Consider the following 27,923-nt stretch of genomic DNA (forward strand, 5'->3'; position numbering starts at 1 on the left):
TACCCTGATGTTATTGGGTACCGATGTCAGCCTGAAACTGGGGAAAGATGAGGAAGCCTTGGTCTTTATCTCAGTAGCTGTACTTCGAATCTTAATTTCGGCGGGGTGGAAGGATACCACAGCTCCCTCATTCCAAATGTAGCTTTCCAGATTTCTGGGCATTCATAATATAGAGACCTGTCTTTATGAACAGAAGGGTAAAAAAACTCGGGACTTGGGAAGACAAATCTGGGCCCCGATTTCAAATTGGAGGGAGGCAAAAAGTTGAGTTTAAGGTTTATTATACTATGTTTAAATCTGTATTTGATGCTGGAAACCTCCTTCTTCTATAATCACTGTCAGTCTCTCTATACAAAGGACCCAGTTTATGGTTTTACCATTAGCTTTGTGCTTTTTATCTGCCCGGAACCTGTATTTATCTACTTTGTATGTTCAAACTGTTTGCTCGTAATTCTGTATATCTTGTTGTGATACAATGAATTCTATATGTCTTTTTATATTGCATCAGAAACTCCAAATAAAATTATTTAAAATAAAAAAATGAATGTGCAAAAGCAGAACCTCATCATCTATGGCTGCTGGTGACTTTTCTTAAGAGTGGGATTGTACTTCCCTAACAATCTACCTACAAACTGAAACAGGACTGAATGTGTCACAATTCACCCTTTTTAGAATTCTTATTAGATATATCTCAGAACAGTCCTATAAAAATTGTAGATTTTGAGAAATGTAATGATTGGTGTCTAGTATGCTCATCCAACTCTTGCCCCCTCTGAATACTGCCACTGTGTGGATCATTGCTACGACAGTGTTTATTAGTCGAAAAACAACACTTTACATTGCATATTGCATTTTCTTTCAGAAGAGTTAACTAACCCATTGTTTTCTTCCTTATCGTTGCCTTCATTGTCACCATCATCACCTCCAGCTGACAGCAAGCGTTTGAAAAAACCTTTACTGAAATCACCAAAGAAGAAACCACCCGGAAAATCGATCGATTCAGCAGAGGATTTACCAGGTATTGAGATGAATGCAAAGTAACAATAATTAAGACTGTGGAGGAGTCATCATAAAATACTATGACTCATGGGTAATGAACATAACAATAATCATTAATTTTTAGACAGCAACAGGGTGACATGCTCTCTGGGCACATATCTCTTTTTATAGACAGGATCAACATGCTTGGCATAGATATGCTCAGTTGGTAACATAATTTCTTTTTTTCTAATGCCACTAACTTTTAGCCTAGAGATCATCTTTGCTGATCCTCCATTTGATTTCTAAATAAGTTCGACATGACAGAGAATAGGGCTAGTATTGAAACTACCAAATCATGTTAGATGGGTATGCCGTACAGCCATGTTAGGTCATCTCTACGATGTACACTTCCCCTTACCTCCTAAAGAAAATCTGCAGTTTTACACTCACACACATTGCCAACATTCTCTTGATCTAACTGTAGGTTACATGAACTCAACATTAATTGCCATAGTGTTAATGAACACACCAGTACCTTCTTTTCAAGGAAGTACATAGGGATTACTGTTGCTAGAATTTCATAGTCAGAATTACAAATACTGGGGGAATTGGTAACTCTCAAATGAGGAATTACTGGGCCCTTTCAAGTTTTATTTTAATTATTATTATTATTATTATTATTATTATTATTATTATTATTATTTATTATTATTATTATTAAAGGCTTTTATATCGCGCTCTATTACTAAAAAAATAGTATCCTGGCGCGCTGAAGGCAGAACAGTTTGGGAGAGGACTAATGGCTAATAACTGAACATAAGAAAAACAATTTAAACTATTGTATTAAAAAGGTGAGTTTTTAGTCCTTTCTTAAAAACATTGAGAGTCGAAGCAGTTTTTAGGTGAAGGGGAAGGGTGTTCCAGGATTTTGCTGCTCTTACCGAAATAGATTGGCCGCCAAGTCTGCAGTATTTGAATTTGGGAACGGACATTTGGCACAGGTTGGCCGATCGCAAGAGGCGATTAGGGACATACAAACGGAAACTTTTCCACAAGTAGATAGGGCCAGTTTGATGAATAGCTCGGTAGGCCATCACTAGGATTTTGAACTGAATCCTGAGGGCAACAGGAAGCCAATGGAGAGCACACAGCAGGGGGCGAGCACTGGAACGCCTAGGAACATTGAATAAGAGCCTGGCAGCAGCGTTCTGAATGACCTGGAGGCGGTGAATCAGGTATGCTGGTAATCCGCCAAACAGTCCATTCGCGTAATCCAACCTAGAGAGAATCAAAGCGCGAATAACGGTCTCTTTAGCTTCTTTCGGCAGGAGAGGGAAGAACCTACGTAGAGTTTTTAGGGTGGCAAAGCAAACCCCCGTGAGTTTCTTAATGTGATCCTCAAACTTAAGGTTCTTACTGAACCAGACTCCTAGGTTTTTTACTGGGCCAGATGTGGCTTTTGGAGGGGGTAGGTCAGCAGGCCAGAGACGCTCATTAAAGTCCTCAGGGAAAGAGCCGTACAACAAGATCTCAGATTTACTTTTGTTGCATTTCAGCTGGGCACGTGCTAACCATTGAAAGACAGAGGACAAACAATGTTGGGCCACCGACGTATCTAAATTACCTCTGGGCCAGGTAAACAAAAGCTGCGTGTCGTCGGCGTATGCCATAATTTTTGCACCCAACTGTTGACCTTGTGAATTAGGGAATAACCAGGAGAATCTGTCTCAAAGTGCAAATTTCCTTGAATTTCGGCATGTGGTTCCTGTTGGTGCAGAAATGCCCAGGGGGTGAAAAAAACCGATATGGTGTTTTTCTATAACTCATAATCTCAATTCGTCCAATAACTTGTGCTACCATCTGAATGGAGATTACCAGGCTACTCATAATGAGAGACAAGATTCTGTTAGTAGTTAAAGTGTAGGATGTTATCAAGAATAGAATATGTTGTTGGGGTGGCATGGCTAGCGGGCTAAGATGGCGGACGCTTGAGCACAAAGCTACGCATCGGCCTGTCAAAGATCATGGCAATCCAGCTGCACAGGGGCGCCATCGGCTCCGGGTGACATCAGTCACACTGCCTGGACACCGCTGGGTGAGATGCCCCAGTGGCGATAAGTGACGGCGAATCTGCCAGAGCCATGGTGATATGAGAGGAAAGGGGCCGGAAAGAAAAATGGTGGCGCCGGCTTGACACGGCACGAGGACAGGCAGGTCACAAGCGGTAAATGCAAGGCAGGGGCCTGGTACTGTGATGACAGACACTCTGAGGGGAGCTGGGGGATAGTAGGGTGACACCCCATGGCCTGACACCACCTGCGACACCCGGCAACTGCGAGGAGCATTACTAGCTACTAAGAGGACAGGTAAGCGGTGGCAGGGGGAGAGGAACCAGGACAGCTCACTGTCCAGACTGAGGGCCTCGGCCTGTGGGGAAACTGGGCACCACATGGGGACTGGCGCCCCCACTGCTGGAACTTTGGGGTGTTGAACAGAGGGCCTGCAGTGGCACTGAAAAGGCGTCATTGAAACACAACGCCCCAGAGGTATCGCAGTAAACAGCGAAAAGGTGGCCATAGAGGGGGATGACTGGGCCTGACTCAGGTTCTATATGACCAGTGGTTTGGCCAGAAGGGTCGCATAGCAACGGACCTCGGGAATTGCAGTACAGTGCAGGCCAAGGTGAAGAATGATGCATTGAGCTCCCCCCCACCTCCTCCCGGTGGCCCCTATTGGACTACAGACTGGGAATACCTTTGTGACCAAGGTAAAAAATGGTGGTGGGCACCCCATGGACAGGGATGGAGGCACTGAGACTCCTGGAGGAGGTGCGCTGAGTGGACTCAGGGGATGCAGCAGAAGGAGGCCTACACTTCTATCGGAAAGGTCCTGAATTGGAGGGTGCTTAAGGCCCACTGAGACATTAATCGCCTGTGGGGGGACCTGACATCTCCCTTCTTTCCCAATGGTGCCACAGCTATGGGAAAATGAGAAACCAGAGGACAGGGATCCCAGACTGCCCACATTGAACATACTCAAAGTGCCCACATGAGGAGGAGCTGGATTCTCTGTCACCTTCCCTACAGCTCCAACTAGACAAGATTATGGGGGATATTGTGGACACCAAGGACATCCTCCAATGTGATATCAGCACAGTATCTGCAGAGTTGGAGCTACTGCGTACGGACCACCATAAGCTCACTGACAGGGTAAAGAGAGCTCAAGCACAAATTAAGAAACTTCAGCCTGGTCAGCAGGCACTGAAATTCCAGGTCGCTGATCTGACTGACAGGATGCACATACTGGAACCGCTCTGAGGACGCTGAGGGATGCAATGCTGTAATAACGTATGTATTGTGGGCCTCCCTTAAGGCGCAGAGGGATGTGAGCATTGGTTAAGAACGGAGGTGGCCCTGACACAGTTGACGCATTACTCTGCTCTGGAATGAGCGCATTGTGAACCGACCTGCTCGTCTGCTCTGGGTCGCCCACCTAGGCCAGTGGTGGCCAAACTGCTACATTACAAGGACAATCATGTACGGCTACAACGGGCGTGAGCAGGAGGCCCCCTCCAAGTGGGGAACAGTAGGGGATCCCTTCTCGTATTTCATGGCTTAAAATCCCTCAGGATGGTGCTACCCACTTCTATGCCTACCCGGTGGAGACCTGAAATTGACTGGAGGCCTATAGACCACTAGGCAGCCTATCAGTGGACTGGGCTGCAGATGCATCGGCCAGTCACAGATCTAGGAAATGCACCTGCTGTGTCTTCCAAAAATTGGTGCAAAAGAGACTAACGAGATCCCAGACGAACAAGTACAAGCCTGCAGCACTCCTGGGAATGACAGAGAATATTGTGCAAAAATCCACTGACACTGACAGGGGTGAATCCCTGGAACAACGCTCAGATCTGTTGGACTCTGATAACTCGATACGGGAAGGTAGCCTCCTGATTGTCACTCTGCAGACTGCAGAGGGCCCCCTATGAGTATGGGAGGCCTGCAAACCAAGTAACCCTGTTGGACTGCATCTAGGCTGCCTACTCACTTAAAAGTGCCCTACTCTTTGCCCACCCCTGTCCATATGATGGATTGGCAGACAAGCTGGAACAGTTTGTTTACCTTAAGGACTGGTGCAGTCGTGCCTTCAGTGTTAGAGAGACGTGGTAGCAGGCGGCACGAACTGGTCACCTGGACTTGCCGGCAGCTTCCTCCTTGCTTGGATTAGGTACTTCGATCTGCACTCCATAACGAATGTACCTAACAACTGGCGATCAACATTTGGGCCGGTGCAGAACCAATCCTCATGTGCTCGCCTGTCCCACATCACTGGGCCAATTTAAAAGGCTGAGTGGAGCCCTGATTGTACTACAGTTTTTGTTCTTACGGTTTCGGTGGACAGCCGTAGCTGGACTTACCTTAGGGAGGGGTGTCTGGGGATGGCCTCTTTGTTTTCTGTCTCTGGGACTGTCATATTTGCTGAAATGTGAGCTGCAGGTATGCAGAGGGTGCGACCCTGAGGGACCGCTAGGACAAACTCTGGAATATCCACCATATGGCTAGGACACGCCATGGTCCCATACTCCTGACATGAAACTTACGAGAAATGGGGTCTGTGGCTAAGAAACACAGCATACACAGATATCTCAGGTGTAGGGGAATGTACATCCCTATGCTCCAGGAAACTCATCTTCTAGGGGTGGAGGTTGGGTACTTGAAGCTCAGTTGAAGAGTGCAAGTGTTCGTAACAGCATACTCGGCTTACTCCAGAGGGGCTCTCCTGTGGGGGAGGAGGGGGGTCCCCTTTGAGAAGACAAACACCAAAATAGATAAGGAGGGATGCCATGTATTGATAATGAGCAGGTTATATGGTAGGCAGGTTACACTGGGGAGTCTATACGCACCTAACCAGGACAAAGTCAAGTTTTAGCACTTACTCTCCATGCCTCTGAGTCACCTCAAGGATGACGCTTTGATCTCAGATGTGGACATTCACTGCATGCTAGACATGTCTCTTGATTGCTATGCCCCGCCATCGCTTTGGGCAGCGGCCCATAAGATGGCTGCGGGCTTCCGGGACTGTCTGCAGGCTTGGGGACTTGAAGATGTCTGGAGGACACAACATGACGATACGAGGTACTACTCCTATTACTCACACATGTACCAATTGCACACCTGCCTTGATCTATATGTCTACTCGAGCCACCTGCATCGATTCGTGACTGAGGCAGAGGCCGCATATTCTCAAACCAAAGCCCGTATTGAGGGGCCTCAAACCGAAGGACGAACACCTGTATATACCCATGTGGTGGCTGAAAACAGAGGTCCTCATTGACGCCCCTACAAGGACTCATTGCAGGAGGCCATTGCTATTTATTTTGAACTTAACAGTGTCTGATTGTTTAGTTGAGTGGGAGGCCTTCAAGGTGATGGTTCGCGGACACTGTCTGGGGCGGTCTATGAGTGTAAGAAGAGAGTTGGACAGAGAAATGCGAACCTTGGATGATGCCCACAACCCCTAGACTCCAATATAAGCTCTGACCCAAACACACACTACGGGCTGCAAAAAACAATATAATATAATATCATGTACGAGGCCCTAGTGTGGGCATTCAGGGACGTATAAAGCAGAGTCGAGGAGGAACCCCCAATGCACACAGGGACCTTGAGGTTGGCTCATTACCTGGTGACCTGGCAGTAGAGGGTACCAAACAAGATGGTGCCGCAGCCCCCAGGTGCGCTCTAAGTAAAATGGGAAACGTTGGTGGGCAAGGAATTCCCTGAACTGGCATGGACTATAATAATACACTATCCCCATAAGGTGTTTCGAAATACACTACGGAAATACATTTAATTTAATTGCACACATATGACTTACCTGGTACCACACCGAATCAGGGCCAAATATGATGGCGAAATCCATGGATGACCTTGGTGTGCGCATCTTGATGCTGTTTTTACCCTATGACGTGGGGTTGCCCCCGCTTGCAGGCTTATTGGGGAGATGTGCTGAGCAGGCTGAACAAGGCACTCAACCATACACTGACATGCACTATAGAAGTGTGACTCTTGGGGACATCTCTTAGGCCCAGGAGGTGGGCAAAAGGATTCCGGATCTAGCCCTCGCTTTGGCTAAAAGAAGGATAGCAATGACCTGGAAGTCTACAGTGGGCACTGCAATGGGGGTAAAAGATGTGACCACATGGGCCAGGGCAGAGGAAAGAGCGCTGCTAAGAGAAGACGCAAGAGGGGTGCGCAGGGGACCCATAGTGGGACTGTAGGGAGAGGTGATTGAGGCAGGGGAGAACCCGACACATAAGGAGGAACACAGCATTGGAGAACTCAACACATCAGATGAGATGGAGAGGGATATTGGTTGAGGATAATGGGACAAAGGCTGTGGCTGCGGCTGCTAGAATGAGGCGACCACACCATTATCACTCAGCGACTCCCCCCTTCACCACTGAGGTCCTTGGGCCTAAGACTGATATTTGATCACACCCTGACCCCACTTGTAAAATGCCCTTGGTACCTCTTCTGCACATACTTACCCATAGCTATACACCACAGTTCTCTGGAGACAGTAGTTTGGAATATTACTATGCCCATCGGTTTTTGTATGTGCTCAATACAAGGTACAAGGTAGGCGGCTTCCTCCCACTGGTGAGGAGGAATGGCGGGGGCATTTGGAAAGAACTATACCCAGAGAGCCCACCGGCTGCAACAATGTAGGCTTTGTGTACCTGTAACATCCATTATGCACACTCTGACACAGTGCCTGCAGAAACATAGCGTACCTACACAGTACCTACCTGAGCAAATTATGTTGTCTACATCGGATAGTTACCCTCACTTGCAAGTTGTTTACTGAGAACAAATGGTTGCATACAATTGTACTTTAAATACAAATTAACACAGTTTGGAAAAAATAATAGAATATATTGTTGAACAGTGTACATGAAATACAGTGATTTTTTAAAAATATATATTTTTATTAACATTTTTCAAATATGCTCACATTACATTATGATACGCACAATTTGGCAACAGTGGTACGGGTATTCAACCAGCGGACATGCCGCTTGCATATGGCAGGAACACCAGGAGTGTTAGTCCACTTTTCCTTGCTGTAATGCGAGTCGGAGGGGGAACTGGGAGAGATAAAATGGGGATGCGTTGCGGGAGGGGGGCGGGAGGAAGGTCAGGGAATGAGGATCGTGGAGGATTTGTGGGTCGTGCCAGCTACAATCTGTCAGTGGGGTCATGTATTGTTCATAGGGGCTATCCGATAGAGAGCGTCACTAGGCACAGTAGGGAGAGTAGCGCGCAGCGGCGTATCCACAGGACACCTGAAGGCTAGGGACTCGGGGGGTTGCAGTATATATACTCTATTGTGAGGTCTGCGCCGTCGGGACTGTAGGATCACCTTGAGAGGCGTTGCGAGTCGTGCGCGTGTGTGTTTGTTTAAACTGGTAGGATAACATGGCCCACTCCAATGATATGGGGTTTTTTCGCTGTCCCTTTGCTTCTTATCCCTCAATAGTTTCCTCTTCTGCTTTCGCCCATTTCGGCACCGCTCCCACCCATGCCTCCAATGGGGGCCCGATGCTGCTCGCAAGTGCATGGCGATGTTCCTTTTGGCCAGGAGCAAGGACAGAGCTGCGAAGCGGGCCTGCACTTTGTCTGTTTTCGGCCTTCGGAATATTCCGAGAGCCACTGATTCCCATGTGTGTAGCTCAATGAGTCCTGTGAGTGTTTGGACTGTGTCAAGAATGGTGGACCAGTACTGTCGCAAGGTGGGGTAGCTCCAGAACATGTGTTGAAATTGTGCATTTAGCGAGTGACACCTGGGGCAGAGGAACTGCGTATCTGGGTAGAACCGCTGGAGGCACGCTGGTGTCTAATACGCCCTATGCAAGATATAGAACTGTATGTTTTTTTTAAAAAACGCGTTTCTGGGCACTTTCTTGAGGAGTTCCAACGCTCTCACCCATTCCCTGTCGTGTAACTGTCGCTTAAATTCGTCCTCCCAGGTGGCTCGCAGATTATGTAGTGGCCTGTGTCGGCCGATACCCATGTATAGAATGGTGTGGACGACCGGGTGTGTTGCCGGCTCGTCAGCTGTAAGATCACAGTGTGGGCAAAAGTTGTCTATGAGCTGTCGGTGCGTTAAAAACTGTCCCGGGGGAGGTCATATTCCTCCATAAGCTGTTCGTAGGGGGGAAGTTGCCCATCCGTGAATAATCCTTCTGCCTCAGTTATCTCACATTCTGTCCATGCATGGAGCGTGGCGAGTGTGAAATATGTTTCCCGCTTGAGCCAGCCGACCAGCGGCAGCCGAGGGGAGTAACATGGGGTCTCCGCCGCTATGCGGTGGATTCTTTGCATACACCGGCGAGCCACCGCCACCTGCAATGGATACGTCCGTCGAGGCTTGGTACCCGGAAGCAACAAACAGCGAAGCTTGGGAGTAGGGACCGGGCCCTGCGCTGTGTATGTTTCCCCGGTATGTCTACCCGCCGTCCAGTACGACAGCCATTGGAGCTGCCCCGCTAGGAAATATGACTCAAAGGCTGGGGCGCCCAGACCCCCTTGCGTGGTGGGTAACTGCAGTTTGGCGAGAGCTATCTGGTGTCAGCTAGCCCCCCATATGAGTGCTCGGAGGAGCACATCTACTTCACGAAAGAAAGTTCTGGGTGGAATAACTGGTAAATTTGTGAAGTAGTATAATAGTCGGGGAACAATGATCATCTTGGCTATAGCTACTTGACCGATTGGGGCCAATGGGAGGCTCCTCCAGAAGCCCACCGACAATCTGATGCCGGCAAACACTTTACAGTGATTGCCCTCATAGATGTCAGTGGGGGAGTGGTACAGGCGGACACCGAGATATCGGGGGGCGCCCGTGCTCCAAGGTAGGCTCTGCGCACCCACTCGAATCTCCAGTGGCTCAAGGGACTGGTGTAATGGGTAAATTGTGGATTTATCCCAGTTTACTTGGAGTCTGGATGCCTCCGCAAATTCCGTCAAGGCTGTCCATATGGGCGTTAGGTCCGTAGTAATATCTCGGATGTACAGGAGGAGGTCGTCCGCCTACAGGGAGACGCAGTGGACAGTATCAGCTATGGGTATGCCCCATGTGGTCCCTTCCCAACGCAAACGTATCGCCAGAGGCTCCACCGCCAGGGCAAAGATCAGGGGTGAGAGGGGGCAGCCCTGCCTGGTACCCCTCTCAACCCGGAGTGGAGATGAGATGTATCGGCCGAGTCGGACACGAGATGTAAGGTTGGTGTATAGAAGCCGCGTGTACTGCAGAAGAGTCGGACCTATTGCTGCCTGTTGTAAGACAGCAAAGAGGTAGGGCCAAGTTAGAGTGTCGAAGGCCTTTTCGAGGTCGAGGATTATGCAGGCCGCACGGGGGTACAGGTCTCTCACCTGATCTTGGACATGGAATATCCGCCTTATGTTTTGGGACGTGTTCCTGCCGGGGACGAACCCGCATTGGTCTGGATGGACCAAGGGGCGTAAAATTTGTTCGTATCGATCTGCCAGAATTTTTCCCAAGATTTTACAGTCAGCGGAGAGGAGTGTTATGGGGCGGTAGGAAGACAATTGTTGTGGGTCCCGGTGTGGTTTAAGAAACGCGACTATGACTGATTTGTGAAGAGAGTTCAAAAGCTCTCTCCTCTCAAGTGCATCCCCGAACATTTCTGTCAGACGAGGGACCAATAGGGTAGAGAAGGTACTGTAGTATTCGAGGGGTAGAAAGTCCAGTCCCGGTGCCTTGTTCCGGGCCAACGCGCGGATCGCGCAGGTGACGTCTACCACTGATATTATGGCATCTAGTGTGATCTTGTCTGCTTCCGTGATCTGTGGGATCGGCAGCGGGTCTAGAAAGTGGCTTATCGCCTCCTGTCGAAGATGTATCGGAGTGCAATAAATCGTGGTGTAGTGGTGCTGGAAAGCATTTAAAATGTCTATTTGGGAGCGGACTAGGTCACCAGAGGGATTTATGCCCTCAGTGATGGGTTTGGTGTCCGTATCCTGTTTCGCTAGCCACGCTAGGAGGGTGCCCGTTTTGTCCCGTTCCTTGTGCATCCGAGCGACGTAGGCTCTAAAGGTATATTTGCGCAAGTCTGCCAGAGCGGTAGAGTATTGTTTTTTGGCCTCTGCTACCTGGGCTAACGTTGCGGCATTGGCATCTTCTTGTTTCGTGCGTGCTGCTAGCTTGCGTTCAGTATCAATGAGTGTTTGTTCCAGTGTGCGGCGTACCCTCACTATTTGTTTGATGCATGCTCCCCGAGCCACTATTCTAAAAGCATCCCATTCCACCAGTCTGGAAGTGGCGGGTCCCACATTGTGAGTAAAATAGTCTTGTATAATTTGTGCATGGTCGTGTCGGAATACCTGGTCTGTCAGACAGTCCCGTGGGAGGCCCCATGTGGGCACAGGGGGGTGAGGGGGCCTCCATTGTACGCGCAATATGTGTGCATCGTGGTCTGATATTACGCAGCCTAGGTAATCCGTGTGTTGGACTTTAGGAATCAGTGACGGGGTGCATAAAAACGTATCTAAGCGGATCCGTAAGTTGTGGGGAATGGAATGAAACGAATAGAGTCTTGCCTGAGGGTGGTGCGCTCTCCACGCATCTTCTAACGCCCAATGACTGACCCAACGGTGGAAGTGCTCCGTCTGTTTAAGGCCAGGAGAGTGTGGTGGCGGCGAGTGTGATGTATCAAGTGTCAAGCGCGCAGTTGTAGTCACCCCCCAAAATCCATGGGAGAGATGCAAATTGGGCCAGAATGTCTGTAAGGGAGTCCCAGACCCTGTCTTGTTCAACATTCGGTGCATATATGCTGCCTAGCAGAATGGGTTGTCCATCCAGTATCTCCTCCAACAGGGCATACCTACCCTCTCTGTCCACTACTCTGCGTGTTTCCAGAAATGGGGTGCCCGGGCGGACCCAAATCAACGCACCTCGTGCGAATGCTGAGTATGACGTGGCACATATAGTTCCCCGCCGTCGGGTCCGTAGTCAGTCGATTTCTGGTCTCTTGCAGGAGTGCAATTTGTGTTTGTTGGCGTTTGATGTAGGCGTATGTTGCATATCTCTTGCGCGGCGTACGGAGACCCCGTGTGTTTAGGGTTAGAATACTAACGTCTGCGCACTGCATTGGGGAGTCTGATAATCACTACCTGTGCCCTATAGCGTGTCAATGAGTGTTAAAGTCAGGGGTGCCAGTAGCGACCTAGCCCTATGGTTTTCACAGAAGGCCGACACCCTCACCCACCCAGATGTGCTGGTTGCCCTGATGCTCGTGTCCCCCACGGGGTGTAGGGTTGAATGAAACCGGGTGAATAGAACATGAAACCGGGTGGGGAAACTGTCCCAATACCTGGGGCGTATCGGCGGGCCCGGATACGTCCAAACTAACTCTCATGGAACCAGAGTGCGAACAGTCAATGCATAGGGGTGGTAGCTCGTGCCTGCGAGGCTGGGTCCCGCTGGGGCGTTGGAAGAATCAATGTTCGTCGTTTGAGATTGTAGTGCGTCATGCGCGTTTCGATGCCAGATGCAGGCAACTTTTGTTTGGGCGCGTCTGCTCCCATATGCCCATCCGGGCAGGATACTTCTGGTCTTCCTTTTCCATTTCCCTCAGTGCAGGGTGTCAGCAGTTTGTGGAGTGACCGGGGGTAAGGTGATAGAGTCGGCTGTGGAATGGGCCTCATTGCTGTCTATTTCCTCTCCTGAAGAGAAAAGGTGGGGGATCCCCTCAATGTCCTCCTCGGTTGGGGGAGCCCCCAAATCAGTTACCGCCTGGAGGGCCTTGCGACGTTCCTGTATGATTTGCTCCAGGTCCGGGGAGTCGACCATGTGGCGTCCTGTGGACTCTCTCCAGCCCTGTCGCCCCTGCATTTGCGTTGGTTGAGGGGCGCGTTTCCTGTTGCGTGGTGCTCTTTGAGTGCACCCTCGTGGTGCACACATTGCGGGGTCCTGTGTGCAGTGTTGGTCCGCCCATTTGCACGCATCTGCGGCAGTGGAGAAGAAGTGTGTGGTGCCTGCATGGATGACCTTCAGGCTGGCCAGATATAACAAGGAATATTGAATGTTATTTGCCCGTAATCGGCGCTTCACCTCTAGGAAGGATGTTCTTAGCTTCTGCACTGCCCTTGCATGGTCCAGAAAGACCATGACGTGCTTGTTTTCCACTTGTAAGGGACCTGTGCGTCTGGCGGCCCAAGCACCGCATCGCGATCCTGAAAATGAAGGAATTTTTCAAGCAGCGGCCGAGGTGCGTTGCCAGGCGGCGGTTTGCTGGCTGGTACCCGGTAGGCTCACTCTATGGAGTAGAAAGTTGTGCGTCCTTGGTTGGGGTGAAGGACTTGACCCAGGTCTCCATATATTCGATTGGGTGCGCCCCCTCAATTCCCAGCACACGTATATTACAGCGTCGGGAGCGTCCTTCTAAGTCGTCCATGAGTTCTTCCACGGTTGTCAGTTGTCCCAGGACTGTTCGGAGTGTTTGCTCCTGTGCGTTCAGGGCGGGATGTAGATCGGCGAGGGATCTCTCCCCCTCCTTCACCTTGTCTGCCAGCTTCCGATGGTCGTCGCGGATAAGGTTGATGTCCGTAGTGAGGGTGCCTAGTCGCTCCTCCATGGAGGCCCTGGAAAGTTCAATAGCCATCAGGACTTGGTCCAGTTTATCAGAGATGGTCGGTTCTGGCTGGGTCGTGGACGTTTTGGTTAGTGTGTTGGAGCGAGGCTGATTTTCTGGTGCCGTTTCTGGGACCGATGTCTGCTGCGTGGCCCTAGGCTTCCCCATTCTGCCGTTTGGGGTTATCTCCCTCTCGCCTTGCGTTGTCAGCTGTGGGGGCAAGGTTAGGTCAGAGCACCCCTGTGAGTCAAGCGCCCTACTTGTAGACCGTTTGGTGTAGGGGGAGTAGTGCGCTCGTAGGTCACCCAAGCGGGGCCTGTTCTGTCGCACCGCCAGCCGCACGTGCAGTGGGAATCCCTGTTTGGCAGTTGCTCCCTGCCGAGGGCGCCGTCCACCTCTCACGTGGGGGCTCACAATTATCGTTGTAGCGCTAGTCCCAGCAAACCCCGGGGCATCTGCGAGGGGTTCAGGCTCCGTTACTCGCCGGCGGTCCGGTAATTATTGCCTGGGGCTGGGACAGCCAAAGCACTCCCTCGCAAGTCCGTGATCGCTGTGGCGACTTGGTGTTGGCCTGTTTATTGTGCCTGGGCTGTCCCCGTGGCCGCCATATTGGGGTCAGGCATCGGCAGTCTGGTCCCCTGAGCGTTGTGGTGGGCGAGGGGGGATTGCAGGGTCAGCTGAGGGCGGGATTCCTGTTGCTTACCTTCTGGAGCACCGTGTGTCTAGCCCCTGGGGAGGTCCAGTCGGTGGGCGCAAGTGTTTTCAATTCGCGGGTGCCATCTTGTGATCAGGCAGCTTTCGGCGCGAAAAACAGTCCCGGGAGAAATGCTGTGGGGGGCCTCCGTTCCTCGAGCCCCAGAATCCGTCCCCCGTGTGTTTCAGGTGATGTCTCCGAGGCCGTTATCGGTGGCTGACCCGGTGGTGGCGTCTCCGATGTGGGGGCACTGCAACTGGTCTCCCGCTGCTCCCGGTCCTCTGCTGCTCTGCAGCGAGTCCGCGATGGTCGGCGTCGGGGGATCATATGCCGCCGCCTCGCCCAGCCCGGATTCAAGGGAATCACTAGGACCTCACGCAACAGGAGATCGCCGGGCTCGGAGCGTTTCTGCAGGTCAGTCCGGGCTAGGGACGGGCGGCAGCCATGTAGAGTCGGGGCTAGTATCCCCGCTGTTATCTCCGCGGGCGCTGCAGTTTGTGGGTCTATGAGAGCACCCTCTGACCCAGCCCTGGTTCCGACGCCAGGGAGGGCGATTTACCGCCCGGGACGACGAGATGATGCTGTCTCCTGGTTCGCCCGGCAGCGGAGCCTCAGCAGAGCGCGTCCGCCATCGTGGCTTGCTTAGCCACGCCCCCCACATGAAATACAGTGATAAGCTTGCTGATGAAGCCATTGAATGTGAACAGTATCAAATGGCAATGCAATATTTCAGTAATGTGACTAGAAAGATAAATGTGTTGTAGTCATACTTCTTTGGTAGTGGTATACCTAACAAACAAGTAACTTATCTTCAGTTATATTCTTTCCGGTGGATACCGTTGATTTCTCACTTTTAGAATATTCCCAGGTGCTAGACTGGATAGGACGTTTCTTTCAGCAGCACACCCCTTGTGCCAAAAGATGGCATTGTATGGCTAAGTGGTGACTTAATTCCATCCCAGAAGTGATAGGGTCACACATAACCCCCATCCCTGCACAGTAACATCAGCTTCGCAATCTTTCTCCTTCCTCTCCCTCAGACGTGAAGCACTTCAAACAAATAGAAGTTGACAATCTAACTTAAAACCCTAGTGCTGGGCCCATTGAATCTTCAAGGTTATATTGCAGGTTCTGCTTGTGCCATCTGGCATATTTGAAGAGGAGAATGCACGAAGTCAAGAGCCCAAGATGCCTTGAAACCACCCTCACAAGGCTGTATATGTCAGGAATGTTCCAAGAGCCCAAGATGCCTTGAAACCACCCTCACAAGACTGTATATGTCTGGAATGTTCCAGACTCGCTGCAGTAGTGGAAGGGATTTGAATGCTACCATGGCGAGGGGAGCCTTTATGAAGGGTATAACATGCATAGGCTTCAGGTGGGACTGTGTCTTGTTGTTAGGACATTCAAGGAGATCAAGAGCCTGGTCATTGTCTGGAGGTGGTCTGTGCATGAATGAGATGAGCCTGCTGTAGGCAGTCAGTAATCGAGGTACGGGATTGCATATATCACCAACCTCTGAAGATGAGCTGCTACCACTGCTATCACTTCTTTAACCCTTTTGGGAGCCAAAGTAAGGCTGAAGGGCAGCACAGTGAAATGGAGATGTTTCCACCTCACCATGAACTGCAGGTAATGTTTGTGGGACTCCAGGACGTGTACATAAAAATGCCAGTTCAGCAAGTCCTGGGAAACTATTAAGTCCCCAGGATCCAGGGCAGAGAGGATTTTCAGCCACAGTAAGCATTTTGAATGTGTCCTTTCTGAGAAAGGTATTCTATGGTCGGAATATCAGTATAGGCCTCAGGACTCCGGCCTGGATGAGGAGGTTGTGTGAATATAGCGCCATTCACCCACTTCTGAGTATGATACCCGCTTGGCACCTTTGACAAGCAAGATATTGACTTCCTGCAACAAGATAGCAGCATGATCTGCTAAATATCACTTTGGTGGAGGGTAAGAGATTGGGATTGAATGAAAGGTAGGGTGTAGCCCTTTTGAACAATTTGTAAGACCCATCAGTTTAATGTGATGGATCTGCAGTTAGGGAGGAAATAGCTTATCCAGTCCCTGGCTCACTGGTCATGGGTATCCCTGCAGCAGGGATATAAAGGTTAGAGGATTGCTGCCCCTGCTTATGTGATCAACCTTGGTTGTCTCCATGCCCTCTGCGTTTGTTGAGAAGGTTGGTGCTGCCGTGAGCTAGACCTCTGGAATAGCCCCTAAGATTTCTCTTCTTTTTATTAACTTTCTTTATTGGGTTTTTCAGCAAACAAAAACACAAAGACAGGACGGCATATTGTAGACATTGGCGTGGTCCAGACATTATCGTACTTAAGCATCAGTACAGTTATTACACATTGTGTCAGCCTAAAACACAAAAGAGAAAAAAGCCCTCACTGCAGCTGACATATAAATGGTCACATCCTTAGGTCTATACACTGTCCCACCTTCATCAATTTGCAGCACAGTGGGTTGGGGGGCAAGCAGGAACTTAATAGGTAGCACCAAATCAATGTAAATCCCTTCTACTGAGAAGTGTCTTGGGTACTCTGGGCTGTTGTATTCAGAAGTAGGGGGTCTTCTCGATCAGGGGTCATCGAATCAGGTCTCCTGGACATGTAAAGGGACCAGATGTTTTTGGGCCTATTGGGGGGCGGTAGTAATTCGCTGTAATTTTCAGTTTGGGTGCAGCAGTAAAGCATGTCCCTGGTCCACTGCGACACTGTAGGGGTCGGTCCGCGAAGCCAGCATAGTGCGACGCTCCTCCTTGCCAGGAGGTGAGCCAGGTCAACACGTTGTCTATGCATCTTAGGGGGCAGCTTGGAATAACCCAGTAATGCCAAGAGAGGGTCGGGTGTCAATGCCATATCCGTGACACGATTAATCTCGGTAAAGACCTCCCCCCAGAAGCGAGTAACCCCCGGTCAGACCCAAGCCAAGTGAAAGGAATCCGCAACCAATTCTCCACACCTTTTGCACCGTGAGTCTTCGCATAAGGTCATAGCGATATAATCGTTCTGGAGTGTAATAAACCCTATTAAGGAATTTGAAATGGACTAGTCTGTGTCGACCATTCAGCGAGACACCTTTGGTGCTTGTGCAGCAGTAGAGCCATTTCTCATCCGTCAGCTCTATCTGTAAGTCCCTTTGGTTTAGTGTACTCTCCGTCCCTCGAGGACATTATCGCCTGATATATGTTGGAGACCAATTTGGCGGGTGATTTCACCTTAATAACCGCTGTCAGCACCGGCACCTCCGGGGGCTCCTCCATATCATCTCCTAATAGCTCTCTAAGCGTGTGTCTAATTCTGTAGAATTGAAATTGGGCTAGTAGCGTTCGCAAGCAAGGGGCTCCGCCGTAAGGGCATACAGCAAGGGGGACAGGGGGCAGCCCTGTCTCGTGCCTCTTCTGACCGGTATGGGGTCACTAACCAAGGTGCCGATCCGTACACGGACTGTGGGGGAAGAGTACAATGTCGCAAGGAGCTGCAAAAAAACTTCCCCCACTCCTATTTGGCTAAGAACCTGCCTCATGAAAGGTCATTCGACTGAATCGAAGGCCTTTTCTATATCTACGAACACCGCAACTGCGGGAACCTTCGGACGGGTGTGCTGGAAGTCCGCAAACACTGTGCGGAGATTATAGGTTAAATTCCGTCTGGGAACAAAGCCAGCTTGCTTCGGGGCCACCAGGGTGTTAACCAGTGGACTCAGCCAATATTTTTGCAAAGATCTTTGCGTCTACATTCATGAGGGATAGGGGTCTGTACGAGGCGCACTCCTCCGGAGGTTTTCCCTGTTTGAGGATGGCGACCATAATCGCCTCCTGCATAGTGGGAGACATTGTTCCTGAGGTACAGATGTCCTCGAACAGCGCGAGCAAGTGTGGAAGTAGGAGATCCTGAAACGCTTTATAGAAGGTGACAGTGAGGTCATCACTCCCCGGCACGCTCCCAGCCCTCATCCCCGAGAGAGCCCAATTCAATTTCTCTCTTTCAATGGGGCGCATCAGGAGTTTAATGTTAGTCTAATATGCGCTCATCCGAGCCACTGTCTCGCGAAGAATATAGCTCTGCATAATACCTACAGAACCGCTCCGCCACTTGTGCCTCTGTGAGTAGAGGCAGTCTCTGTGGTGGTGTAATGTCTGGTACCGTAGTTCTATCCCTACGCTGTCTAAGGATCTGCGCAAAAACCATCCCCGGCCTCTCGCTCTCGCCATAGGTACGAGCTGTGGCATACTTCCCAAGGTGTTTCAGTTCTGCCTCTGCCTCCTCGTGATACTCCCCAAGCGCCTGCGCAAGTTTCCGCGCTAGTTCCTCACTTTGATTCGTCACACGAGAGGACTCAAGGTCCTTCAGTTTGCCTTCTAAAGCCGCCAATCTATCGCGGATCGATTTAAAGGCCCCCGAGTGTTTAGAGATAGTAATCCCCCTGATGAATACCTTGAAGGCCTCCCAGACTGTTTGAAAGGAGTCCACCGAACCTATGTTCAGCTCGAAAAATTACTCAATGGACGCAGCAAGTTCCTCCTTAAACACAGGGTCAAGAAGGGAATAGGGCGGGAAACGCCATAAGAATGGGGGAATCGGTCCCCTAGGTGAGGCAATTTTCAATAATATTGGTGAATGATCAGAGTAGGTGCGGGGGAGGATCGTGCATGCATGTATGTGTGGAAGTAAGTGTTGTGACGCAAACCAATAGTCTATTCTCGTGTGGATGTTATGGTGTGCTGAGTAATGAGTGTAGCCTCCCAGTCGTGGGTGCCTGTGTCGCCAGACATGGCAAATGTCCAGCCGCATAAGGGACGACTCCACAACTCTGGCCTAGGCCGAAGGTCGCCTGTCTGGGCCATCAGACCTATCTAGCCCCGGGTGTCTAGTAAAGTTAAAATCCCCTCCCCATAAAATGCGGTTCTGTGCGTGGCGCTGAGTCAGGGTTGCTAGCTGGGAGTAAAAATCTGGGTGGTTGTAATTAGGGCCGTATATATTAAAAAGGAAAAGTTCCAGTCCCTTATCGCAGCACCGGAATATGAATATGGAAAATCAACCCTCTCTGTCTGTGTCTATGGGTGTGAGTTGCAACTGTGATTTCGGCCCCCTGGCATGTGATGTGAAACCTGCAGCATGTACATTTCCCAGAAGACCTTTAGTTCTTAAAATGTTACTATCTGGTCGGAGGTGTGTCTCCTGCAAAAGGGCCACATCAACCTTGTGTCTATAAAGGTACTTCAGTATTTTACAAACTTTACAGTAGTCGTTAACACCATGGACGTTCGAGGTAAGGAGGACCAGGGCGTCTTGTGCGGTATCCGGGGCAATCGTCAATGTGTCTGCCATAAGGAGCTGTTGGGAATCAAGGGTAACAATGTCAGTCTCAACAGGACCATGCCATTCCATACTCGTGTAACATGAATTATCATAACAATGAATACACCCCAAAACATTCCCAATCCATGCTCGCCCTTTGCTCTTGTCTGACCTAAGGCTTGATGACCCACAATTGTACATTGTGCACCCACCATCATGCAACACATAAAAGCAATCAGCAAGAATGAGCATTGTGTATCATCAAAATTCAATCCCCACCCACGCCTGCCCAACCCCAACTTGGCTGTGATACCATCCCTCCCGCCCAGAAACAAATCCCACCCGTTCTCAAACAGCAAAACTCATACCAAGTGTGATTCACGCAGGGCTGGATGTAGCCTGCACCACTATAAAAGTGTGGACCCACCAGGGATCCATCTCCTCATCCCGCCCAAAAGAACTCCTCCCAGCTGTGGGATAGTGTAATATAACAGTGTTCAGCACATCTCCAGGAGGCAAAAACCATATAACACAGGCAATACCCCCAGCCAGTCTGCTGTTAGCCCATAGCGACTAACCCTTCCCATCGATATTGCCAGGCATGACTAAAGCTAGATCATGCAAAAAGATTGATATGGTCTCCTCCACCTGAATCAGCATATCTCCCACCCCACCCCCACAACGCTAATCCCTGAGAAACAAACCCTCAAGGAGATCTACTATAGGGGTCAGTAATACTATCCTGTTAGGTAGCACTCCCCGCACAGCATCCTCAAAAATAACAGAGCCCCCGAACCCCCCAAACAACCACCGGCTGCACTCAGTAGGTCAAGGATCCCCCACAGAGTCAATCCTGCTCATCCATTTGACCCCCACCACTTCATCCAGGAGGCGTTGTTCCGGCTAAAGTCTCTTTTCCTTTGTCCAGTCTTTTAACACCTTTTGTAGGGCCTTTGGATCCGTGAAGATATGCGAGCGGCCCTGTCGATTAACTCTCAACTTTCGGGATACAGCATGGCGTAGTCCGCCCCAAGTTCCCTGAGCTGTCTCTTCATTTGTGCAAACGGTCGGCGGGCCTCCTGGACTTTGACTGTAAAGTCAGGGAACAGCGAAATCGTTGACCCCTCAAACATAGTGGCTGTTTCACCCATGCTAGCTTGAGGGTGGTATCCCTATCCCTATAGTTAAGCAACTTCGCTATGATCGGTCTGGGAGGGTTACCGGGTGTAGGCCTCGGCCCCAGGGATCGATGTGCCCTTTCTACCACGAACATGTTTGAGAAAACAGAGTCTCCCAGCAGCGCCTTTAGCAGTTTCTCTGTAGAGTTCCATGTTCCCCATAGCTGCGGATTCCGGCAGGCCCGTAATACGAAGATTACAGCGTCGAGAATGGACCTCCAGGTCTTCTGTTTTATCCTGCAAGACTTGGAGCACTCTGCCCAGCTGTTTATGTTCAGTGTCGAGAACAGTTTGCGCCTCCTCTGCTTCAGTTAACCTGCGTTCCGACATGTCCAGCCATTCTACATGCTTGTCGAGTCGTTCTGCCATGCGGTCCATTTTATAGGTTAGGGCATCCATTTTGGTGCCTAAGGAGGGTATGCCCCCCTGGAGGTTCTTTTCCGTATTCAACAGTAGGTCGCGGATGTCCTGTCATTGATCATCTAGTTCCTGTTCTTGTTCTCCAGCGTGACGGACTCGCTGGTTTTGGACCGCTTCTTGTGTGCTCATGATGAGCCGTTAGAACGCTCGCACGCTGGGCAAATTCCCCTGCTGTGCGAGCGTTCTAATGAAACTGGTGTGGTCATGACGAGCTGAGCTCGTCATGAGTACCGGGGAGCTGCACGCGCCCCCTCTCCCCCCAGCACAGCGGGGGAATATGCCCTGCACGAAAGGGGTTAAACATGGTGTGGTCAGACAAGGGTAGCCAATGAAGTTCTATCAAGATGGAGATGATGTGATCGAACTTCATCCGCCCCTCTTTACGATGTGCTGCGGCATGTAGGATGCCTTTAAGGGGGTCTATGTGGAGTCTGGGAGGCCATGGGGCAGAATGTTACCATCATCCAGATTCAAGAGTATGAGAGTTTAAACAGCAGATCTGCAGTGGTTTGCTGCAAGAAGAGACTTTACTTTCTTCAGAACAGAGGCCTATTACTAGGTCATCTTTGTGTTTTGGCAATGTGTTCCTAAAGAGTGAGGTTGGGATTCAGGGGGAATCCAAGTGACACTGCAGTCAGTGAAAGTTCGGGTTCAAGCTGCCAATGTTCATGTCATTAAGCCAGGTTTGTACTATTTCTTGCTTGTTGTAATAACAGAACTTCTTTTTTTAGTGGGTTGAGTTTCAGGGAGGTGCTGGACATCCAGGCCTGGGTGAGATATAGGCAGTGTTTGAGGATTGGATTTCTGGATTGGAGAAGACGTTTAAGTAGAGTTGTGAGTCGTCAGCATATTGGTGACTGGTGTTATCCACAAATAGAGCCACAGGTAGCTTTACAGCTGGTGATAAATAAATACAATTAAAGTGGAAATATGAAAACTGATATTAAATCGTACTATTGTGCTTCTCTGTAGAACATTTAAAAGAACGGTTATCGCCTCCATCTTCTGACCCAGACAGTTCTGGGAGCAACAAGGATGAAGGAAATCGCTTACCTAAATCTCCCAAAAAGAAGAGAAGATGGCATGTGACATATTCTGAGGAAGATTTATCAGGTATGGATTTAAATGAGAATAAATCAACCCTTAAGGCATACCTAGAGGATGTTGCATTCTGTCGCAAAATGTTGACCAGTTGACTCAGCGCCCAAGGTTCATTTATGGTTGGGCAGGTGCTCTTATCTCATAAATTAGTTTCTTAATGGGTGGTATTGTCCTTAACTGCATTCTAAATGATTGTTCAGTGTTCTGGACCCATTGCCCCAGAGCTGCTGGAACATGTTTGTCTTTTGTACGATACATGTACCCAAAAGATGTATTTGAATTTTTCTGGCATATTCCCAATTTTTGTTCGTAACTTCAATATGAGCTTGTGCAGCATCTCAGTTCTCTCTTCAAAGGGACCAGGCCAGGGATCCAACTCATGAGGCATAAGAACATTTTCTGTTGTTTTTGTTTTCCATGGTGTTTACTTTGTTGGTGGGAAATACCCTTAAACTATGATAGCATGTAAAGGACAGGAGTGCCCAGAGGAAGAAATAATGAGTTTTGGTTGTTAAAGCCATCATAACACCTGCTGTACTTGATTCTGGTGAGATGGGTGGTGCTGTGGTATACCGGTGACTAATAGGAAAAGGGATGCTAGGCCATTAAAAATGTCTATGCTTGGTTTAATCCAGCTATCCCAGGCTCCATAGAAAGGCTCAAGCCTTACTGGCTTTACTAGTATTTCAGAGTGGATAAGGACAGTCAAACAAATTCATACTATTCTGGGCAGCCATAGTGGTCCTGGCAGTAATGCTAGTAATGCTATAGTGTAGTCTTTGGTAATGACCACAAGAAGTAGGTCTCAGTTTGACCAATACGCTGCACACTTCTACAATGGGAACAATTAGAAGCCTGTTAGATGGATCTGTGGATTAATATTCCTGTTTTAACGAGATTTGTATGCAACCAGTGGGACATTTGTTTGAAACAGACATTCTCTCCACAACCTTTAATTCCTCAAAGATGAATACATTAAACGTCAGATAACGTATTACTATGACCACAGACTTATTTACAAATCCAAGCACAGAAAGGATCTAGAAAACCTTACAATTGGTTTTAGATTCTACGCACCCTGAGTCTTTCAGGTTGTTAAAGGAAGCTGCTGCAGTGGGGGCTTTGAACAAGCTCTTTTGTCAAATAAAAGGAGGGGCTTATTCAGTCTTGCATTCTTTGGACAATTGCATAGGATGCCATTAGGGCTTTTTGATCCTCAGTCACCCGAGACATACATAGAATGTATGGTGAATCTGTTTTAGTAATTTTATTGTCATTATTTTTTTTCTAAAGCTTATTCCTCACCCTGAAGCAAACTGTGAAAATCAACAATAAAAATATTAACCAATGGCAAATAGAATAAGCACAGTTAAAATGTTCAAATAACAAATAATGGAACACAAAAAAGAAATTCAATAAAAAAAGAGAAAGAACGAAAGAGATTATCCACCTCACAATTTACTGGGGAGACTTGGACCTTGCAGTGCAATGTTGCCTGGAAAAAGATCTCAAAAGGTGGGAAAACTCACTGGATTTTTTCCACAAGATCGGGTACAGGTGTATCTCATGCCAAGTCCTGGATAAAGTTAAAATCACCCCCTAACATTATTGGACCAACTGCTCCCATAGCAATATTTTAAATCTGTCTTAATGAAACAGGTTCATTAAAAACTGGGAGTAATAGTTGACCAGGTTTAGAGGATCACCATTCATACTATCTTTCAACCAAATCCACCTTCCCTGGTGATCTCTAATCACATGGGAAACCAGCCAATCCAGCCCGCTGCCTAGAATAACTGCCATCCCCTCACTCTCAGGCCTGCTGAAGCAAAATGAACTTTTCTTGAATAATACTTCAGAATAAACAGTTCTGGGGAGTTGTTTTTCAAATGGGTCTTCTATGAAAATAATACTTCGGAGAGAAAGAGGTCAACCATCTAATCAGTCCCTCATACTTCTGTTTGTTTGACATACCATTGACAATGCAGGAAATATATTTTGCTTCAATACCCATTACATAGATACCCTTTTTTATTAGTGACATTCCTGTAGACCATGTAGCTGGAAATTCATTATCAATAATGATTCTTCTCACTTTTGCTATGCGTGCACCCCTATACCCACAAACCCCCCCAGCACCAGCCCCACCCACTGACACCCCGCGTGCCCTACAGACCACTTGACCCTGCGAGAGGGGAATGGCCCACAATATCCCTCTTGCTGCTCCAAGTCTCACAGGGTGCCATGTTGCTGCACCCAAGAGGCACTTAGCCTTCTTCCCCTGCCTCCAGTGACTCTCTCCATAGGAAAGCCCTTAGGTCTCGCAAATTCTTAACCTCCTAACAGAGGGTACTCCTTGATGATATCTTTATCATCCATATCATTAGCCTAACACAACCCCTCTAGACACCCACATATACGTAATTCATGTCACTAATCAATTTGAGATCTTCTGCTGGAGCTCCTAAGCCTCTGCTACATTCACAAACATATGAAACTACCCTTTTGACCAAGATGCCACTGCTGACTGCAACTGTTGTTGCAAACTTACCTCTGGAGTAAAAACAGAACTGAGAGGCTGAGACATGTGATAATCAGTATCCTGCGGCTGAGCTGACTCCAGAGTCAGTCCTGCTATAAGAACTTGAGATTTTGCCAGGCGCGATTAGCGGAGGAATGAGGTGACCCTAAATGACCCAATAGTGTTGCTTTCCCATTTTTAAACAAGGGATAGTCCTTCGTTTTAGCTTTCTTCAAATGCGCATCTGGCATGCCAATCTTAATTGTATCATTCTTCCCATCAAACGTATCATTCTCTTTGTTATTTGCCCCTACTTTCGCCCCTGAAGCAGAGTGCGCTGCGCCCACTGTTGCTACTGCCGCCAGCTCTAGAGACACACTCACTGCTGAGGACTCATCTTCTTTTAGAGTAGTGGTCAGATCTTCTTCTGAGCTTTGTGGGCTTGTTGCCATGTGTAGTATCCTGCTTTGTTTCTATTATATGTTATGCATTTCCCCTTTAACTTGCTTGTATTCATTTCATTATCTGTGTTCTATGTTCCATGATGTAATCGCTGTGAGGACAGTTACTCACTGTTGATGCTGGCAAAAGATCTGCATGGATGTGCTCTTTCTCATGGAATAAACCTAACTTTATTTTACTTCAATTCTTCATTTAATTCATTTTCAAGATACTACACCATTCCAGAGCCCTGACGGTTCTGAAAGCTTTGATTTGCCCTGGCAGCTGCAGATTCAATTTGCGAACCACACTTTTTGGCTAACGTAGAGGGGGGGTCTACTTTTCCAACCAAATTGGCTGTCTTGTGGTGTTTCCCATGTTTTTAATGGCATCTTTCCAATACTATCTTCAGTCCCAATGGCATACAGCTGGCCAATGATAAACAACAGCCCCTGGAATCCTCTGAGGACAGTCATGTTGGCTTTAAATAGCTTGAGGGCTAAGGCTGATATTTGGGGAGCCCAACCCAACAAACCTCAGCTGGGAGAAATAAAAAAGCCTCTCGGAGTAACTAAAACCCTTAACTCAGTGAGAAATCTGGCGATACACCCCTGCAGAGCAGTTCACAAGCATCAGTTTGTTCCACGGTGATACAGAGAAGCTACGAAGAGCTGTTGTTCGGCAGCTTGAACACCCCCTTGAATAAGTACGGATAACAGTCAGCAGGACTCATTCAACCACCATCCACACTCAACCTACCTCAGCTTGCTTTTTCAAAATTGTCGAATTTGCTCCTGCCAGCTCCAATGATAACAGCAATTTTGTTGCATTCACCATTGCTGTGCCATACAGCCGACAGCTCCTTGCTGCCGAAGCATCTACCCAGTGTTCTCAGCCCAGAAGCAGATGCGCCATAGAAGGAAATGGAGGGGCTAACCGTGGCTCAGACACAGAACATGTGGGATCCAGCCCAATTGAAGCCCCAAACAAAGAATATGGTGGTTGCGTTGAAGCAAGTTTTCCAACTAATTGATGCTTGGCATAGTGATCATCCTAGTCTGTCACAATCTACTTGCTTCTCACACCATTTTCATTCAATTTCCCATATTGATCATTTTTTTGTTATTTTTTTTATTCATCATTTTTTCAATAAAAACACGCAGTGAAAAATTACCAGATTTATAAAATAATGTTTTTATATGTGGTACCCTCCCTTGGTACAACATTATAAGAAAACATCCCACACTGCAGATAAGATACGTTGGCGGGTCATTGAAAAGGTGAAAACCCCTCCCAGAGGGGGCAACATCTCACGGATCCTTCAATCCTTGGAATGCAAATGAATTGATAAATGGGACTCAATTACAAAGGGGTTAAACAGTCTTGAAGAGTGGCGCAAATTCATCAGCCTAAACTGACTAAATTGCTAGTAATCATGATAAAGATCTCAGTGGTCACATCCCTTCCTTCATAGCCAGAGGTACCACTAACAGGACCACTAGTTTTTATCCCATCCCGATATCTGAATCCTACACACACCTGATTTGTACACCAATTGACCTTTTCCCCCTATACTATAACATGTTGTAGCTATGTTAATATATATTGCCGTACTATAAATATGTTATACCATCTAATACTATTGATGTAATCATTGGTACCCTGTAAATATGAACTATATATATTAATACATTATCCTGTATCGGCCGAAATAATAGGGGCCTAAACTACAGAGGGTGTCTGTGATACACATAAAGGAGATTACTACTATCTGATGTACATGTTTTCTATCCTGTTAAAGGGCACTGTAGAATTATTAATAATCTGTATCGGCCATTTGAATGAGGCTTAAGCTTTTGATGGTGTGTGCCCTAAAAATAACAAAGGACACTACGAGTTGGCATACCTGATCGCGCATTGTTTTAATTGAACTGTTAACTGCTCTGAAAATATTTTAAGGGCATCACAACCTGATGCACATTATTACACAATGTTTGTATTAATTGGTAGAATGTCTGTTTATTATGAATCATGTGAGTTGCTGTCCCCAGATTAACCAAGCATACATACCAATAGGTTAGGATACCTGACTACTACTCAATTCACTACCCATATGGAGTAGAGATACTTCCCTTATTCACAAGAGCTCACTATTATTCTTTATGGTAAACATGCCCCTTTTTGCCTTAACAGGCACCCATTCCTAAATTGCCGTCACTATAGAAAACCATTTAATGTAATGGGGTGGCCCAGTGACCCTCAGAACCTGGGTTCCAAGATTAAATAAACACAATGGTTCTGTTGGGAGGAAAACACAATTTCTTTGTACACCTAAACTATAAGCAGAACTAAAAATGTATATCATAAACTTACTTTTAGAAATACATATTCACCCTAGAACAGAACTCCTTGTTAAGGGAGAAAGGAGGAAGGAAAAGAAGAACACACACCGTTTTGAAATTAATTCAAAGTATTCTTATTTTTAGAATTTCTGACATAAATATAAGTAAAATTGATACAGGGTTGTCCAAAACAGAATTGAAATAAACATACAAATAACAGATACGTGCTTAATTGAATAATAGTGACAAGTGATGTTGACTGTGTGTCAAAATAAAAA

The 27,923-nt window shown here is 48.1% G+C and overlaps 1 protein-coding gene across 1 annotated transcript in view; it reads left to right on the forward strand.

Moving 5' to 3' along the window:
* The window catches only part of PRG4 (proteoglycan 4), a 486,064-nt gene that overhangs the window by 117,477 nt on the left and 340,664 nt on the right, over positions 1–27,923 (forward strand). The window contains exons 9-10 of the mRNA XM_086956081.1: positions 929–1,018; positions 22,213–22,353. Coding sequence (XP_086812207.1) covers positions 929–1,018; positions 22,213–22,353 — 231 coding nt within the window. The remainder of the gene's footprint in view (positions 1–928; positions 1,019–22,212; positions 22,354–27,923) is intronic.

The sequence above is a fragment of the Lissotriton vulgaris genome, chromosome 1_1, assembly GCF_964263255.1.
Source record: "Lissotriton vulgaris chromosome 1_1, aLisVul1.2, whole genome shotgun sequence".
Lineage (NCBI taxonomy): Eukaryota > Metazoa > Chordata > Amphibia > Caudata > Salamandridae > Lissotriton > Lissotriton vulgaris.